Genomic DNA, 20,309 nt, shown 5'->3' on the forward strand with positions numbered 1-20,309 from the left:
TATTTCTACATATTATTATTTTATAATTTTTTAATGTATATATATTTTTAATTTGGTGTAAGAAAATAACAAGAATAATATGTAAAAATATGTTTTTTTTGGATTTGAAAATGCACAAATTCTCGTAGGAGACATTTAAATTGGAACGACAGGAGTAATTGATAGGTTTATTGCAAGGGTGAGCATTGTGTCGTGTCATTTCGGATTTCGTGTCTTTTTCGAGTTCGTAATAATAGATTTTTGTAGTGCTTACCCCTCTTATGTAGACCCTATGGAAAATACCCTCCGCGTTCTCGGAGATTGTTCCATGGCTCATCAGATTTTTGGCAAAATTTTGGGCATCCCTCTAACTGCTTCTCAATCCTTCTTCTCTTCCCCATCACATTGCTGGATCAAAGCCAATTGTTCTAAGGGCATCCACACTAGCATCTCTAAAGGCCCTTATTCTCTTAAGTAGCGATTGAAATTCTGAAAACTCAAGTTTATCAGCCTCGCTTCACGTCTCTGTAATTTACAATTGGAACAGTTCCTCGTCAGTCGTCACAACTAAAGAGACACTGTTCACCCGTCACTAAATTTTAATTATTTCCCACAAAGTCAGGCCTCTTCTCTCTCGCGCATCTATTCATTTCACGCCATAGCCGAAGGCTCCATTTTCTCCTGGATTCGCCATTACAGAGCCAGCACATGATGAGTCTCGTTCTCCTATTTCCTCATCTACTCTCTCTCCTCTCATATCCAGATCAGCGCCCTAATTTTTGTCTCTCACACCACTTCTGCAATTTTGCCTCTTCCTTTGTCCTTCTGATTGGTGTTTCCTTCTTTTGCCGCCTCCTTTGTGCTTTGTTTTCTGAGGGAAGCACTTTGAGAAGAAGAGACAAAGAGAGATCATCCAAAAAAACGGAATAAAAAAGAATAAACAAACAATATTTTTAACAAGATAGTTTTTATACAGAGAGTATGATGCAGTGGACATTTTATAAGTGAGTGACTAAAATAATAAAGTGACTTTTTAAGGTGTAATTTGGTCCAAAATTTAAAAAGGTTGATGCGGATGCTCTAACATGACCCTTCACCCTTCTCTTCTGGTTTCCATTGCTCGATCTTATTCCTATTGCTTGTTGCTCCATTTGGCTTAATTCGAAATCAAAAGCACTTCAATCAGGATTTTCAAATTAACCTCAGCTCTTGCTCAAAACCGAGCCAAATTCATCATCTCTCGTGTAGTACAATGGAAATTCGTGCGTGATAAATCGCCTAACAAGAAAGGAAATGATAATGCCGAAACTGTTTTTATTTATGCAAAAACTGTAGTGCATAAAAAAGCTTTGTACGTTTGGCATTAGTAACACCCAACAGGAAAAGAAAAGGAAGATGATCACTAGAGTTGGGTGGTGCCAACCTCATCAGAGAAAGTGCTGGAAATTGGGTTGCGGCCTTTTCAAAGATTTATTGGTAATGCCGACAGTTTAGCAGCTGATCAAATGTGGGCTTTGCGTGATGGTTTACGGATTAATATTGAACATGAATTTGGACAGATCGAGCGGAGAACGAAACTGATGCTTCTCCAGTTGTTTTCAGCTAATACAGAACAAAACCAAATGCACCATTTCTCTAACATTAATTCGAAATATTTCTCAAAAAAATGTAGGCTAATAATCAAGGATTTTTCATATCCGGGAACAATGTTTCTCTAGTTATACATATTCGAAGTTTTACCAAAAAAAAAAGAAAGAAAGAAAGAAAAAGAGAGTGGTTTGGTCATTGGTAAACTCAGGCTACTCAGCAACTAAATAACTCCGAACGGTTAATTTTTCTGTGGTCAAAGTCCAAGACTTATGGATTTACTTTCTTCAAAATTCCAAATTCAAAAATCTCAGTTGGTGCTACAATTTTTTTGGGTCAAGTCCATACAGGCCTTCTTTAAATTTTCATCCCTCCACAACTTTCACCCCATAAATTATCTGAAAAGAGAGCCTGGCAATTCGGGAAGCTGTGGATTCTTCTACGTTGCGGCCAAACTTCTGGATGGCTTTGAATTGTCTCTTTCTTTCTGGAGTACAAAAGCCACTACTATTTCACCAACTCTTGTTTTTTTTTCATTTTTGGTGAACTGAAAGAAAGCTGCCCCAGCTAGCTACCAATCAATATTTTTAAAATGGCCGGTCGGTCAGGGGACCGTGGTCCAAGGTCATGTGCACGAAGTTGAAAAAAGTTCAAACGTGGTTGTTGGCCTTGGCCAACCTGTTGTACCCAATCAAGGATTCAAGATCCTCTAGCTCTTCTCCCTCTGACTTCGTCTACATTTGGCATTTAATCATAACTTTAATAACGTATTGCTGTCCCTGTATAAGAATCTAAAAAATTAAAAAATTGTGACCACGCCATTTAAAAAGTGCAGTAAAGGAAAAATGTTGACTCAAACTAACAAAAAGATAAGACAAACTAATAGTTCAAGACGGTTCACAAAAAATTACTTCTATATCAGATTTTTCTCATTATGACGAATTAATAATTCACAAAAATTTGACATCAATTAATAAAAAGGTAAGACAAAATTTGAAAAAAATAATATGCGATAAAACGGGACCTATTATAGTCCTATTTTTCAATTGGATCCATTTATTCAGCTCTTGAGTTGTAATTTGTTCATGACAAAAATTAACTTAATCGGACATCAATAGTTATTTGAATGTAATTGACGATCAAACTGGTCAAACTATTACGATCTAATTCTCTTAACATTAATATAGCTCGGCTAAATTTTTACCAACATGACAACATTGATCAGCCCAGTTTTAGATATGGTCTACACACCAAGATCTATGGTCCCATTTGATAACTGTGATAGATTTGGTGGGATTGGTAATGAGATGAGATTGAAATTGTGATGCGTAGTAAGTAGGATTAATAGTGAGATTGTTCGTCATAATTCTTTTGTTTTTTATTTGCATGAGGTTAAATGACGGGATTATCTAATACCATGTTTGTTTAGGACGGGATAAGATTGGATGACAATGATGATTTCCTTTTTACTCTCAACCAATAATTATAAAAGTGAACATGCAAATAATATGTCCTGATATTGTTTTATTTTTTCCCATTTTTCGTTGTCGGCAAACTGATGATGAACATATGTGAAATGTTTAATGGTTGAACAAAACTTAGATAGCCCGAAGGGATTTGGCCAAGTGGTTATGAGAAAGTAATAAGTATTCATTCATAAGGTTGTAGGTTTCATTTCTACGGAGGCCAAATATTAAAAATCTTGGGGTCATTGAGGGTTATACCCGGTCGTTATCTTTTGGGTCCCGAAATTAGTCGAGGTACGTGCAAGCTGCCCAGAACATCCGGTTAATTTTATTTTTTAAAAAAATACTGTAGCAAACATAGCTTGTTCATGGAAAAAAAAAAGGACTGAAATTTTCAAATGGTACCACGTGTACAGAGATCACAAAGCGAATCTTTTGACTCCTGTTTTTCTCTGGTTGTTGGCTAGCTGTTACACCAGCAGACTATATGTTTGGACTTGGTAGTATTTCTCAAAGCAATGCACGAATCTGAAACTCTCTCTCTCTCTCTCTCTCATAGTATCACATACAGCAAGGCATATGGATAGTCTCAAGAGGTTTTGGAGGAGAAGAAGGTACCGGCGTCTCGGCGGCACAAAACCGAACCGGAAGAGGCTACAGATAGTTGTGTTCGGAGGGAGTCCGCGGCGGTTTTGGAGGATTAAATCCGTCCCGAAGTTGCGTTTCAAGATAGTCTCGCCGTTAAAGCTATGGGGAAAATTTAAGAGTGCCTATACTGGCACGATGGTTAAACTTTCCGACCGGCTTGGCTACTTGAACGGCGGCGATGATTCCCGCGGGAGACGGATTCCGAAGGAGGCGGGCGGTGGTCCGGTGAGTTGCGGTAAAGAGGAATTCGAGAAGAGGCTGATTTTTGAAATTTATAAGTCATTAGTGGCTTCCAAGGAAATGGGTACCATATTCACATAGCTAGAGAGACTATTTTCATTCTTTTCCCTTTGTTTACTATGCTACACCATGCCTTTAAAACACGATTTTGGACACAATTGTGTCCGAAATCTTTTGATGCAGGTGGAGTCACGCAGTTCGGGACACAGTTGTGTTCATAGCTATTCTGTTAGTACTTCCCATGTTTACTACTACTATTCTTTTACGTGTAACTCTCATAGTTCTTCTTTTCAGTTCTACTCCTAAGTTTATGCATTCTATGCCATGGTGAAAGTTCATGGGAATGAAAGTTGGGGCAGAGTTTCTGCCGGCAGCATCCCTGCACAGCGGTCGATCTGGTTGTTCATCTCGGTACGGTCGACAGCTTGGATTTGCTCGATTAAGATTCAAGCCGTCGATTGCTGAGATGAACGACCGGATCAGCCGCTCTGCACCCGCTTTACAGGATGCTATTTGGTAGCATCCTCCATTTTGTTTGAGTTTCTTGCTTTTAGTATGAATTATCATTACGGGTTTGGATTATTTCGAATTAGTTCGGCTTTGTTCCGCATTTGCCGTGTAATCCTGGAATGGGATGGTAACCTGAAGGTCCAGAACTAACCAATACCCCTCACAAGAATTTTGGGAATTTCATCAATAGTTATTCAGTGGTAGCAGGGTATCATTAGACCTTAGCGGATAGTGTTCCATGACCACCCAATATTATTTTTCCCGAATCTCACCGGTGAACCCATTATCACAGTATCACTAGCTAAGATTGGGCCTCACTCTTCATTAGGCCATTCACAGTGGTATAATCGAAAGTCAATTATTTTAAAGTTAACAATGTTTGTGCAAAAGATGACTCATAATGGTATAATTAAACTTAGGCTTAATTATTTATTGCCCCCTTTATCTATACATATTTTTCACTTTACCCCCTCCAACTATAAAACGGTACAACCTACCCCTTTATCTTCCAATTCATAACATATTAGCCCTGCCGTTAGTTTTGATCGTTAAAGAGCTGTAAAAAAGGAAAAAAATTAATAAATGCACACTATAAAAATAGATATAGCCAGACCCCAAAATAAAACCCTAGTTCATCTCTTTCACCCACCAACCCACCCACATATGTCATCTGGGGAAACACCATTCTTCCCCCAGAGTGAATATTTAATGTGAACTTTTGAGAAGCCATTAAAGGGCTCAACTGCCAGGCATGAAAACATGAAAAAAATTTAGTGTTTCGGGGACCACTACCAAAAAAATAACCCGTTCAGCTAAAGAAGTCAACTGACTTATTTTTTTGTCCTTATTTAAATTTTTTTCGTATTTGTTAGTTTGTTTTCAATTTTTTGAAAATTATTGCATCGTCATGACGAGAGGAATCTAAAAAGTACAAAATTATGATCGAAATCTAATTTTTTTTAATAAAGACAAAAAAATTGACTTATTAGCTTATTTTTGTCTTTATTCAAAAAAATTAGGTTTCGATCGTAATTTTTTATTTTTAGATTTCTCTTTGTCATGACCATACAATAATTCCCAAAAAATTGACGAAAAACTAATAAATACAAAAAAAAAAAGTTGAATAAGGACAAAAAAAAATAAGCCGAACGGGGCCTTAGTGAATCTACTGCTACTTGACAAAAACATTATCAGACACAAAAAAACAAACAAAACACATGCATAGAAAACAAATCTACAGTATTAACTGCAGTTTTCCTGGGCCTACAAGTAATAAATGAAAAAAATGGTATAAATCCTCACAATCAAAGCAACAGCTTTCACATACAAATGATTTAACAACCATTTTAAAATACGAAATTCTATGTAGTGGACATTTTACAAATCATTTCACAAAGGTAAAGCTTCAAACCTTTTTTTGTTTCACTTTGCAAATGGAACAAATTGATCAGAGACTAAGAAATGGCAGGATTTGATGCTCTGTCCACTATTTGATAGCTTTAGGTGGCTTCTAGAAAAGCCATTTTTGGGTTCCAGACAAAGAGTAAAGTGAGGAATATCAAGGAATGAGAGAATATTAAAATAGAGGTCTCACCTGCCATTCTAATTTCCGCCAAAAAAAGTCTGGTACCCATTCTCCATTCCCGCCAGACCAAGGGTACATTTGTAATCACACTAACATCTGTTAACAGAGTTTGGCTTATAGCCATTTCTAATAGATAATGTAACGCCCCGACTTTTCGGGAGCAATATAAAATAAAATTTTAAGAAAATTTGCTAAATAAATATAATTTTTCAAAATAAAGTTTAGCTATTACAGTCAAAAGATAAATTTACTGATTCAAAATACATTAACTTCAGAACTGACTCTAGGCTTGATACAAATCCGAAGCATACTCGATCTTCGTTCCTGACATTCTTTCTGTGTTGAACTGCAACATCTTTGAATCCTCTCCATTGAATCCTGCGCCCACTGGCAAATTGATCGCCGAAGTAAACGATTTGCCAGGATACAGACGTATCTGTGAGTGATAAATCACCCAGTAGAATAATCCAACCCAACCACCCCTCTTACTTTACAGTTAGCAAGCAGCAGGATAATAGTAGTGCGAAAAAGCAAGACAGAGTTTGTTCTACATAAACCAGTTTATTACTATCCATTAACTTGTCGTGTAATCTAAGATCTCCTCCGCGGAATTTTTCCTCCCCAACCGCTAACCATGCTCGGTCCCATGAGATCACTTTCCTTTGCTGTCGCAGATGCACCTAAGTTATGTACTGAGTATGCATTCCAATAACTACAACAAGGGAAAAGCTTATCATGCCTGAATCACGACTAGGGTTCGCTTATCTTATGTACCACTTCACAAACCACATCACAATCACCACTGGACTCCCGCCAGTCTATCAATTCATCACTGGACACCCACCAGTCTATCAATTTATCACTGGACACCCGCCAGTTTCATTTTCATCACATCTCAAAATTACGCCTGCAGACAATCTAAAAATAAAAACTTTCCAGTTTATCCATTATCTAGCATTGTTTAGATGAATTCTATTTCGCAATACCACCCCATGTTTCTAGGGACCAATCTAGCATTTAAATCAAGTATCGGTACAATATGCAATTAATCAATAATAATTAAAACGATTAATAAATAATGAAATCATGCAACTTTTTATGGATGGGCCATTGCCCTTAATCTTGTATGGTCACCATGTCAATAATAAAGTAAGAGTTTTAAAGTAATTTAAAAGGAAAAATTTTCTGGGCTCTTATTAATTAATTCTAAGAGAATAGATTAATTAAAAACTAATTAAATACATTAATTAGATAAAAATATTAGAATATTTATCATGACCTTAATAAGAGTCTTAAAGGTCCTATGCAACCAGTTGAGTGTCAAAAGTTGGGTTCGGAGGGTCGCGAGATTATTTTAAATAAAAAGATTGAATAAAAGTTGTTAAAAGTAAAATAAATGGATAATAAATTATTTAATAAATAAGATAGGTCGAGGTTAAAACCGTTTCATCTTTGGAAGGTAAAAAGTCTAAATAAAATTATTCGAAAATTTATAATAAGGTTTATAAGGTCGTAAGGAAATTTTAATTGGAAAACACTGTAAAAATAATAATAAATAGTAAATTAAATAAAAAAGTATGAAATTAACAAGATAACATCTTTGAGGTGTGGGAAGTCTAGGAAAAATAGTTTGGGTGTTAAAAATATTGTTTGGAAAGTCGCAAATATTTTTCGTTTATAAAATCTTAAAAGATAACGAATAAATAATTAATAAATATCTAAATAAATAAATAAATTATGAAATTAATAAGGTATGATTTTTGAGGTGTGAAAAGTCTAGAAAAAATAGTTTGGGGGTCAAAAATGGTGTTCTGGAGGTCGCAAAGTTGTTTCGAAACGTTTAAAACCAACTTAATCTACCAGATAAATTAAACGGATATAATTAATACGTTTTATACTAAGTTGATATTATATTGTAAGAAAATAATATCAAGTCAGTAGTTTTTGATAATATTAATATCATTAAGGTTGTAAAATAAATATCAGAAGGGTCATCTTCTTCGTAAATAATTACAAATAAAGTGTCGGGCTCAAAAATAATATCAAATTTATGAATACGGCAGAAAACGCGCATTGAACTATATTTTTTTTTGTTCGGGACATAGGTTTAAGCATATAAACACTTAATATACTTGGAGAAGAGGTTGGATAGGATTATAGTACATTGAATCGGATCGAATTGATTTAAAAAAGAATTTTGAATTTTGAGGAAGAAGACTTCGGGTTTTTTTTTGATCGGGAGACTTTGGGACCAAATTGGACAATGCTTGGTGATGCTAGGAGTTGTGGAAAAAGTTTGGAGCGATCAAATTGGATTTCGGTCTGGTCTTGGTACAAAATCCACTTTTCTCTTTCTTTCTTTCTTTCTCTCTCTAAAACTCCATGGATTGAAGCTCCGTTTTCTCTGACTTTTCTCTTTCTTTTAGACTGGTGGGGCGTGGGGAATATTGTGATGTAAATTTCGTGGGTCAATGGAGTGGGGTATTTATAGAAAAATTTTGGTGAAAGAGGATAATGATGAATTTAATGGGGTTAGGTTCATGGGATTTGGAATGGACGAATTAGGCTTGATTTTAGGGTTTGGGAGAAAGTAGAGACTAGGTAGGAGACGGAGAGACGGAAGGAGTTTGTATTTGTGCATGCATGTAATTTGTGTGTAGGAAAATTTTTAAAAGAATACATGTATATATTACATGCATAATTGTATTTAAAAAAAATTACATTAAGGAAAATAATTCTAAATAATATTATATTTAGGAAAAAAAATTAGGTCAAAAATTCGGATCGTTACAGATAAAGGGGGTAGGATGTACCGTTTTATAGTTGGAGGGGGTAAAGTGAAAAATATGTATAGATAAAAGGGGCAATAAGTAATTAAGCCTTAAACTTAGCAACATTTTTAGAAATAATCAAATTTTAGGTTTTGGATAATCAAAACTAGTAACATTTTTTAATAATCAAAATTTGTCAGACACATAAGTTAACTAATTCTAAAATTTGTATACACTCATGTTTCATTCGGTATTTTCTTCTTCTCTTCTTCGCCAATTCTATATCTTCTCCACTTTACCCACAAACTATTTCTCTTTCTTTCTCTCCAAAAGTAAAGTTTATACTTCTCAATCATCTACCATTCAACCCATTATCGTCGGATTAAGGTATTTCACTCTTCTTTTCTATTTTTATTTTCCCAAAAAAAAAATTATAATAGGATGGAAGGAAGTCACCGATTTTCCTCCAAAATTAAAGAAGGGAATCGATATATTTTTACCCAAAAAAACGTAAATGAAGATAAGTGAATGACGGAAAACAGAGGGCGAGAGAGAGAGTGAAATTGTTGTGGACCCTTTATTTTGGTTATGGACTAGAAGCGACCATTGTGAACCTTAACATTGATAAGCTTAGCAACCTCTTAAATGAATAATCAAAAATTGATATGTCAACTTTTAGTTATCCATTTTTGATTATACCGGCCTTAGTCATTACAATCGTTGCAAGCATTACATATGAGTGCTATATTTGCGGGCGAACATTATCCACTTTATGAAATTTCAAACCGGGTCCTAATTACTCAATGACTAAATTTGTTCAATGTTCATGTTATAGGACTTGATGTTTTAACCCTTCTCGCAGAACATAAACCAAATCTCATATCTTTAGCATCTTATTTGAACAATACTTGTCTTGATTCGAGTTTTACTCCAAAGTTTTAAACGAAGAAAATGAATAATCTAATCAAGCGCTTACTAGTGTTCAATTGAGTTGATTTTTGCAAAAAATAAAAAAATAAATTGAGCAAAATGACCAGTTCTGATCATTAAGGTAGGACTGATCAGGTGTTGTCCTCATGCAAGATGAGCACTATTCAACCATATAATTAGAAAATTGATTTTTACACTCCCCTTTTAGCCACCCACACTTCTATTTTTTGTTTTTGTTTTTATCCACTTGAATTTACTACCTTGCCCTTTATTCAATAAACTTTTTCACATATTCAAAGACAATATTGTAAATTCATGTGGATAATAAATAAATAAAAAAGAGTGTGAGTGGCTAAAAGGAAAGTGTGAAAATTATTTTCCTATATAGGTGCAAAAATTCCACTCACTGCATACCTTTTTTTTGGTTGTTGGGGTTATTGGGCAAATAAAAAACCATCTTACGCTCTTTGTTTAACATTTACATGCTTGTACGCAATCAAAAGCTACAATTATACATTCACAAGGGAATGATCTTAAAAGAAAAACCAAAAAATAAAATAAAAATCATAAGTGAATTTCCCGTTCTACTAAGATACTTATTTTTTAAAGTACTTATTTTCCCCGCTTTACGAGATAGGTCATTCTCTCATAATACATCACTTTTAATTCAAAAACTAAGTACTTAATATTTACTTTAGCGAAACGGAACCTTAATCTGTTGGACGGGCAAAACAACAAAGTTCAACCCACAAAAGTCATGGCCCATTCCAAATTGAAGAAGAAGTTGTGAATACAGTTGTGGGCTTTCTTCTTAAACACGTACCATATCAGATGGACCTTGTGGTCCAATCCCAGTAGCGTTACGAGACTCTGTTTTCTTAGTATGAAGAGTGCTGCACCAAGGCCAGTCGTCGCTTCTCCACGGTTGAACATGAACAATATTAAAGGTGATGTATTGTGAGAGAATAACATGTTCCGTAAAGAGAAAAATATGTACTTAAAAAAATATGAACCTTAGCGGAACGGGGCCTAAAATGGACGAGGGGTTGGTTAGCGGTGGAAACTCGGGCCTGGGTTGGACAAGGTCCAAGTAGGACTTTAGATTCGTGTCCAGATATAAGTGCGACGGGTTCTCTGTGAATAGTACTGGTGTGGTGTGGCTGACGCCGTACTGCCAGGAGGCGATGGTTACCATATACCTGCGCTTCCATAGTATAAAGAAAAAAAAAATATGACCAGTGCTCAACACTCTTTAGTTTTGCAGACAGATTTGCGAGGAGAAGGAGAAATTCGTTTTATCATGTTGTCAAACGAAAATTCTTTTTCTCACTGCAAATCCCTTCTCGAGTATTTTGGGACGACCACAGTTCTTTTCTCTCTGAAAATTCTTCCATAAATGCAAGACACTCAAGAGGGTTAGTGGTCTCTAACTTTTTTTTAAGATAACTTAGAGCGCTTGACCAATTTACGGGCGTATCGACTAATTTTTTGAGGTATCAATCCCACTATCCGCTAGCAGGATGGTATGAATTAAAATACAGACAAAGTCTGGTATGAATTGTACCAAACGAATTGAAAGCAATATTGGGCCGACACTGACACTGAGAGAAAAAAGCTAGGGCAACAAGCGGGATTAGAGACCCCAATAGTCCTAGCCGTAAACGATGGATACTTTAGATCTAGGAACTCCTTAGTTATAGGACCATTAGGCCAATCCCCTCAGACTTGATGGTGACTTTCAAACTTGGTTATATTGGTTCTCTACAAAATCACTCTCGGGTATTCTATCATTGTTTCAATACAAATTTCTTTACCTATTTAAAAATAATAAAAAGTGCGCGCACACGCAACAAACACTAATATAGCCTCACAATGGCCTTAATATAAAAATGCACTTACTCTGTCAAAATGAAGAAGAAGAGAGGGTCAGTCTATACAGAGCATTTAAGCTTTGGCTTCAAGTGGAATCTCTGCTGGTAGACGATGAGTGTATTGACCTCCATAATTAGTCGAGGTTCGCATAAACTGGTCCGGACACCGAATTATACATAAAAAATAAAAATAAAAAAAACAAAGGGAAAAGTAGTATAGTGATTATTGGATTGAGTATGACGAAATGAACCCATTAATAATTGAAAAAGCAAAATGATAAAGCGTCAAGCAATGTGGATTGAACTCCCAACAAGAGGTTGATTAGAGATTTGATGTGGGTCAAGAGGGGCAGGGGGCCGGGAGTTTGTTAAAGTTGTGACAAAGAAGCAACCAAAAGCCATATCATTCGAGGTTTACCTAAAATGGCCTAACAAAGTGGAGTATTAATTTATTCATCCACCCTCTGATCATATGCTTGATTGGGATGCAAAAACTTCAATCCAACACCATCTCTCTCCCTTCATCTCATTATAGTTCCTTAATTGCCAAGCAACCCGGCCTACGGACTAATTTACCGCATTATTTCCTTTGATCTCACAACAAGCTTTTCATTTTATCCATTTGCCATGCATGTCTTCTAATTCGAAAAATACTACTACTACTACTACTACTAAGTACTGTTTCCTTTCTTGCATTTTTCTTTTGTGATGGGAATGTCCCGAGTCAGTTAATCCCTCAGATACATATAGTCTCTCGTCCCACCTGTAGCGAATGATTAGTAGTGAATATTGTTAGGATACTGGATGGTTTGGTATCATCAACCAACGAAAAATCTCTTATATATAGAGGTAGAAACCACAACATGGTACAAAGGGAAGTGCATGCAATTAATTAGACAGGCGATCGATGGTGTCTCACTTAGTCTAAATATTAGCAACTTTTAATTAAATTTCGGTGATCGTTGCACTCAATAGTATTTTTTTCGGTAACTACGTACGGAGGTGATCAAGCTCTGAGGGTTATAACAACCTTAAGAAAGAGTGAAGAATAAAACTTAAACCATTCCTTGAGTCATTGTTTGATGAAAAGAACTCATGACGGTACCCCATATGACTTTGAAACAATTACACCAAATATTTGTTCCTTTACACCAAATATTTGAGTCATTATTTGTTTCTAGTCAAAATCTTATTCTAAAACAATAAAAATAAAATACAAAAACCCTCCATTTTTGTCCTACATCAAAATCTCAGGATCTGCATGCCACGTATAAGGTTGCACAGATCGATAATATAGAATTGCGACATATTCTTAAGTCTTAACGCTTAAGACATAGGAGTAATAATTAACTCGAAAATGACGATATGTGTTTCCCCGGACTGTATCGCTATCACAATTATGAGGAAACAAACTAGTAATAGTGATGGAAAATACAAATTATTTTTCTCAAAAAAAACTAGTACAAGTGATACATCATGACACTAGCTTGACCGATAAAATTAATACAGAAGCTATGATGTTTGCTCCTGATCAAGACAAACACGCTCGATCTTGTTTTAAGGGCAGCTGGGGTTTGTGTCCGAGTAGTGGGGCACAATCTCCTAACTAACTATAATATGAACCTCGTAACACCCAAAAAAAAATAGTAAAAAAAGAGAGAAACTTATTCACAGCTCAGCCATGAACAAATCCTTTACGGCAGTAACTAATTATTAAAATCTGGACCGTCCAGAACACTTTTCCAGGGAAGAGTGTTAACTCCCGAAAAAAATTCATTAAAATCCGGACCGTCCAGAACACTTTTGGACAATTGTGAATGGCTTCGTAAACAATTATTCATGGCGGAAAATTTTCTCGTAAAACAAATATACTACTCCATCCGTCCCAGTTTGTTTGTCCAATTTCGACATACGTGCCTTTTAAAAAATTGTCTATATCTCACAATTTATAATATTTTACATAATTTCGAAAATATCATATTTTAGATCTAATTGAGATCTATCAAACAAGATCCATATTGCATATAAGAAACATTATAAATTGAAACATATAGACAATTTTGTAAGAGGTCCCAAATAATGAAAAGGGACAAACAAATTGGGACGGAGGGAGTATGAACCACAAATATGATTTTTTAATTCTAATATTCGAATAAATATCAAGTACTAGTACAAAGGGGTAGTAGTCAAACTCAAAACTAACTTGATTGTATAATTACTTATTTGATACATTTCTTTTATCAATATGAGAAAATTAAAAAAGAAGAAGATAGTTTGCTTATTAATTTGGCCTTCCAAATTCACCGACCCATGAACACAACGGCTAGTGTGGTTGGTTTGTTACTCTCCTTTCTAAGTGAGAGGTGCTATATTCGAGTCTTCATAGAGGAACTGCTCGACTAACTCTCGTTGGAACCAGTAGGCAGTAACCTCTAGCCCCTCCTAAGAGTATCAGTAGTGGAATAAGCAAATGTAAATAATCAAAACATACCACATCAAATTTTGATTATCCATTTAGAGGTTGCTAAAGTTAGCAATGTCAAATTCCACATTGGTTATTTTTTGCCCATAATCAAAATCAATGGGCCCTCCAAACTTTTTCCCTTCATTTCACGCATAGTTTTTGAAAAAATGGTTTTTGAAGGAAAAAAAAATAGTTTATGTTAGAAGCAATTAAAAAAAAGTTTTTGAAAACAAAAAACAGTTTTTCAAAATACACTTTGTTCACTTAAAAACTGTAAATACAATTTTGAGAAATTTTGAAAGAATTATATTTATACAAATAGTTTTGAAATTTTAAAAAACTATAAATACAGTTTTTTTAAAACAAATTTTGTGTAAAAACAGTTTTCTATAAAAGAGTTTTGAAATTTCAAAAACAGATTTTTGAAAAACACACTTTATTTACTTATAGTTATTTAAAAAAAAGTTTCTCAAAAAATAGGAAAAAAAAATCTAAAAGTTACAGTTTTTTAAAATTATTTTTTGAAAACATTGTTGAGAGAGAGAGAGAGAATGGAAGAGAGAAGGTATTTGTGAAATGTTGGTGTACTTGATTGAGAGATAAAATTTGGTTATTGACAAAATATTGTTAGTTTTTTAAAATTATTCCACTCTAAGCATTTTTTTAATCTAACATTTCTAACTTTAACAATTTTTTATTTTGCTTATTTCAATGTTGATGCTCTAATATCCTATCCTCTCGGACCAAAAAAAAAAACCTGACCAATATAGAGTGACATTATATGGGCGCTACTTTAATTACACATTGACATGGCTAGTTGGAAATTTACAATACAGAAAGTGACCTGATGATTGAACGAACCGGAGTGTTAATGGAACCGTAGGTACATGCTACCTCTTTGCCCCCAATTTTTCCCGCACTTTTCTGTTGGGTCTCTCTCTCTCTGCCCTAACGGTTTCAGAACCAACTCATGGCCGGGCCCCCGTCCCCCTAACGTGAAACGAGTTCCATACCCTCCAAATTTTCAGCTACCCTTCAAACTCGAGACTTACACAAGAGTCGTCCAATGATATTCTTCCACGTCGGAATCTTGTACTACATCTGAAAACTTTGTACTAACAGCGTATAAATGACCCGATGGACCTATCAATAGTGATTCGCGATACACTCGATTATAACCTCAGGTCTTTATATGCTCCCCGCCCACGCTTCAGGCGGCAAACTCTCTCTCTCTCTCTCTCTCGATCGAAGTGCAGAGCGTCTGAGCAAGTAACTCTGTAAGGTTTTACTTTCTTCTTCGATCTCGCTGTTCATCTGCGATTGTCCAAATTCGATTCGATTTCGATGCATTTTCGCTGTCTGGCTAGAAGTTTCTGCTAGTTCCACCGCTTTCATGTTCATGTTATCCTACATAGTTACACATATATACGTATATCAAAATGTGCCTTGGTCTATGTAAATCTGCGTCGTGTGTTGTGTGTTTTGAAATTCAATCGCATTGTTAACTTGACCTTAATTTCGTCTTTCTCAGTACACAGCGAGCGAATTCCGGTAAAAATGCAGAAAGAGGGCAGCACCGTCGACAACAACGGCCCCCAAACCAACTCCACCGACTCGCCGTCGCCTTTCCAGACACGCAAACCTCATCTCTCTCCTCAACCAGCCACCGACCACTTCGCCTCGTTCTACCACCCCTCGCCGATGTTCCCTCCGGCCGCCTCCACCACCTCCCTCTCCCCCTCCGACTGCTCCTCCTCCTACAACAACAACAACAACAACGACGTCGTCTCCACCGTCGACGACCGCCTCCGCCAGGCCAGCTTCGTCCTCGAGTACCAGCAGCTCTACAACCGCTACGCCATGTGCCTCGCCCACCTCCAGGACTCCCTCCTGGAAGTCGACTCCCTCCGTGACGACAACGACGAGCTCCGAGTCGCCAACTCGGACCTGGTCAACCGCCTCTCTCTCCTCTCCCAGGCCACCATCCAAAACTGCCTCCTCACCTCTGCTCCCCAGCCGCCTCTCTCCTTCATCAACGACTTCAACCGCATGAGCATCGGAGGGAACGCCGGTATGATCCGAGAGAATCGAGAAGAGATTTGCGACATCAGCCCGACGAGCGTGATCGAACACAGCCGGTTCGATCGGAGGAATACTCCGGAGAGAGTTCAGTTGCCGAAGAGCATCTCTGTTCGCTCGAGCGGGTACCTGAAGATCGCTCAACGCGGTGGAGATCCGAGTCGAGGTAACCGAGTCAAGAGCCCGAGCCCGAATGAGTCGGTGAGTCACTGCAACTGCTCTGTTTTTCAAATAAAAGTCGGTGGTCCATGAGTTTCGTTTTTTCATAGTTTCAATTATATCAATCTAAACTCTAGATTTTCTATTTTCTTTCAATATAGTCCTTGACACGGACACCTTGCGTCCTTTTACGTTAGTAATTTGAACGAATTTATGCTATATTGGATAACTCATCCGATTGATATGGTGCATTAAAACTCTACTTATTTATATCCGCACTTTTTTATTTATTTACAATTGTGATATCATCATTTCTCTTGTTCAACTGTTTCTAAACATGAAAAAGCATTGTAATAAAGTTCGCAGGGTTCAAATGGTAAAAGAATATTGATGTGAGAATTAATTATCTATGTTTTTACAGTAATTCAAAAGTTTTACTGTACAATTAAATTCAACCAGTGATCCATGTATATTTGTTCAAGTTTCACTTTGACCTCCGAAATGATTTGTTCTTTGAAATATTAATGCGAGAAAACAGAATTAGTTGAATTTGAAATTCCAGAAACGAAAGTGAAATCTCCGCAAAATCATAGGGGCCAAATGAATTAATTAGTTAATTACTCCACTACAATTTGCATCGTTTGCATGTGACTGTATCATTGCCATTCCGCTGGTTCATGTTAGATTAGGGACACTTTTGATCCTGAATGAGTCGGTGGAGTCAATGCAACTGCTCTGTTTTTCAGTTTCGAATGGGGGTTTTTTTTTTTTATCAGCTGCTGTTTCGAATGGTTAATAGCGCCACTGTTTCATGTAGATTTCTACTCTGAATTTAGTTTTGGTCAGAGTTTCAATTTTTTCTCTGGACTTTTGTTTTGTTTCAAAGTAGTCCTTGATACCTTGGGTCCTCTCATGTATTTTAAACGATTCGATTTTAGGTCACACTAGAAATAATCGATCCAATTTCACCTCGCTTCAATTGAGTCCTTAATGCCATGTGTCCTCTCACATTAGTAGTTTAAGACCTTGTTCGGTTAATGGTTTTGGATTTTGAATTCTAATTATTATCCTATTTCTTCCTAATTATTATTTTCATTTTTTTTTTCTATCTTTCTCAAATCATTACTCTTGTTTTCAATCATTACTTTATTTCTCTCTACACTCATTATCAACAAATTCAAATCCAAAATCCCAAAATGAACGGGGTCTAAATGTTTGAGGCTTACATATTTGACTAGTACTCCACAAAAGTGAAATCTCCAAAAAGTAAGGGGCCAATGTGTGATTTCGTTTTTTTCAACTTTTTGCATGTGACTGTTTCATTGCCAATTCGCTGATTGTGGGTGTGGAACGTACACAGCAGCAACGAGTGTACGTGCCAGGAGGAAAGAGAGAGGAGGAGGCGTTGGAGTTCGACGTGTACAACCAAGGGATGTTCAAAACAGAGCTGTGCAACAAGTGGCAGGAGACCGGGAAGTGCCCCTACGGCGACAACTGCCAGTTCGCGCACGGGATAACCGAGCTGCGTCCGGTGATCAGGCACCCCAGGTACAAGACCGAGGTCTGCCGCATGGTTCTCGCCGGCGACACCTGCCCTTACGGCCACCGCTGCCACTTCCGCCACTCTCTCACTGAACAGGAGAGGCTCTTGGGCCCACTCGGCCGCTTCAACGAACTTAATCGTTGATCATGAGAATATCGAATCGAATCGGTATATGCTTGCAGGCGTAGGTTATGTCAGTTCGGGATATATGTAGGCAATCATAGTCCCCAGTTACAAATTGGAAGAGAATTTCTCCACTATATACTATATATACTAGTAAATGAAATAAAATAAAATAAAATAAAATAAAATTGGGGATTTAATTGGACAAATGATTTTTCTGTTTTGAGAAAGATATTAGGAGGAAGGTGTGGCTGTGGAAGAATATACTACTAGATTTGAGGGAAGGAAACAGAGACTTGGTGAGGTTGCTTTCAGGGTTTTTTTTGGTAAGTTGATGATTCATTGGTTGTTGCCTGTTGGGTTAATGTCTCTGATGATGTTGATAGATTTCTGGATGCTGTGATGGCACGAAATGTTTGATTGCATGCCATTTGAGGAAATTGATTCGTTAACACTTCAGAGCTCTCTCTCTCTCTCTCTCTCTCTCTCTCTCTCTCTGTGGATGCATGTCACTACAAATTTCACTCGTACGTGGGACTCATGATCAAAGTACTTTGACACTGAATTCGTGTCAAGTAAAATCGTTGGGACTCACTAGCATCTTCTAATTATTCAATGTTCATGATATATAGATCGCAGTGTTAACTAAAAATTGTGCGAGGTTTATGCAGTTGAAATTGCGTGGTTCATTAAACTACATATGGAGCGATTAAGCATGTATGTGAGTAAACTTTTATAGTTTTAGACGAGGTTGAACCAATTCTTAATGTAGAGACGCACATCACAGATGTGTTTATATCACAAACTTTAAAAAAAAATTCTATCTTGATGAAAAATCCACAATAAAAAGAAATATAAAACTAATCGTTCGATTTTTACTCGCTCTCCCCTCTTCAATTCCCAACGAGTTGCTTTCTTTCTAATATTCAAGACTCTTTAATTGGGGCACATATGATACCCGGGCTAGCTCTGGTCCGAACTGGAGATGCATGTAAGTTATGTACCCTTTCTTTCATCTCAAAGATTGGAAGTAGTTAATTAACGACGTGCTACCGCGCCATAATCATGACAAGATTTGAAGATGCTGGAGTAGTAAATACTGTCAATTTTCACGTTCCGTACATGCTTGTATATGTTACGTTACTTGGTGGAGATGACTTAGGTTGCTACATATATATATGCACGTACACGTTTCATGGGTATTAATTTATCACACTAGAAAGTACTAGACATATGATAATGGTTGGTGAGTGATCTCATTCAGCGCTTTGAGTAAAAATTCCAATTTAGGTGCAAACATGTTTGGGAATGGGAATGTTTATATGTGGACCACGTACTTGGATTAATTAAGCTCATTCGGTATTTTCACTCAACCACACTGTGTTTGGTAAATCCGGGGCATCATTCATGTATTTCTACCTCACATGCTGTGCCTGGGTTTTTTTATCCGGACCAGCTCACGGACACCTCAACTAATTAACTAATTGTGAGAAAATCAATTTCTTTCTCCATTAACGAGAAAGCAAATTAATGTTCGTGAAAAAAACAGAAGGTGTGATGCAAGAAAAGAATCGAATGTTACTTGTCATTCCAATATTTTCGTTATTGTTGTAGACTTTAGAGAGAAAAAACTAGTCTTTCCATTTCATCTGTTTGTGTATGAATCAACAATACAGATCTCAAAGGATCACACCACTATTTATACAAGCAGTTGACAAACTTCACTAACCAATCAATTTACAGTGAAAATGACTACCTAACTAACTTTGACACTATAACTACCTAACCAACTGTCACCTGGAATGAGCTGGTTAATTATGAGCTGGCACTAGGCTGAGAAGAGCAAGCCCTAGCACTGGATTGAGCCTCAGCTACTCGTGCCTCACTTGATTGACCTCAACTGCTTGTGCCTCAAGGCCCTCACTTGAGTTGCTTGACACACCCCCGCAAACTGATGCTGAAAGGACTGACAGCCTTAGTTTGTTCTTGAGAAGATGAAATCGTAAAATGGTAAGTTGTTCAGTAGGAATATCTGCGTTTGGCAACAAGAGGGAACATGTTTGATGAGTAATTGTTTCTGAATAACCTTTTCGCAAATATAATGAGAACCAACCTCAACATGCTTTTTGCGAGCATGGAGCTGGATTAGAGGCTAAAGACATAGCTAAGACACTATCACATCAGAGAATTGGAATGTGTAGGATAGGTCCGATTTTTGAGTGGACAAATATCCCTTAGGAATAGATATGCCGGAGAGGTTAGAATAGTCTATGGAGAGGAATGAGAGGAGTGATTTAGAAGGGTGAAGAAGAAGAGCAGGGGTGAACAGAGAGGGTAGCTAGGCAGTGGAGACC

The 20,309-nt window shown here is 36.7% G+C and overlaps 1 protein-coding gene across 4 annotated transcripts; it reads left to right on the plus strand.

Annotated features, from left to right (window-relative positions):
- The first annotated feature begins 15,129 nt into the window (after window positions 1-15,129).
- On the plus strand, window positions 15,130-18,415 carry LOC131297954 (zinc finger CCCH domain-containing protein 14-like). Of its 4 annotated transcripts, none has more exons than XM_058323182.1 (3): window positions 15,130-15,333; window positions 15,583-16,331; window positions 17,653-18,415. In XM_058323182.1, the coding sequence occupies exons 2-3, from the start codon at window positions 15,609-15,611 to the stop codon at window positions 17,974-17,976; spliced, it is 1,047 nt and encodes a 348-aa protein (XP_058179165.1). In that variant the 5' UTR covers window positions 15,130-15,333; window positions 15,583-15,608; the 3' UTR covers window positions 17,977-18,415. The 4 variants fall into 4 exon arrangements, with proteins under 4 accessions (XP_058179165.1, XP_058179166.1, XP_058179164.1 ...); XM_058323183.1 differs by having other exon boundaries at window positions 15,130-15,328; XM_058323181.1 differs by having other exon boundaries at window positions 15,136-15,333; window positions 17,650-18,415.
- Window positions 18,416-20,309: the final 1,894 nt, after the last annotated feature.

The sequence above is a fragment of the Rhododendron vialii genome, chromosome 8a (assembly GCF_030253575.1).
Source record: "Rhododendron vialii isolate Sample 1 chromosome 8a, ASM3025357v1".
Lineage (NCBI taxonomy): Eukaryota > Viridiplantae > Streptophyta > Magnoliopsida > Ericales > Ericaceae > Rhododendron > Rhododendron vialii.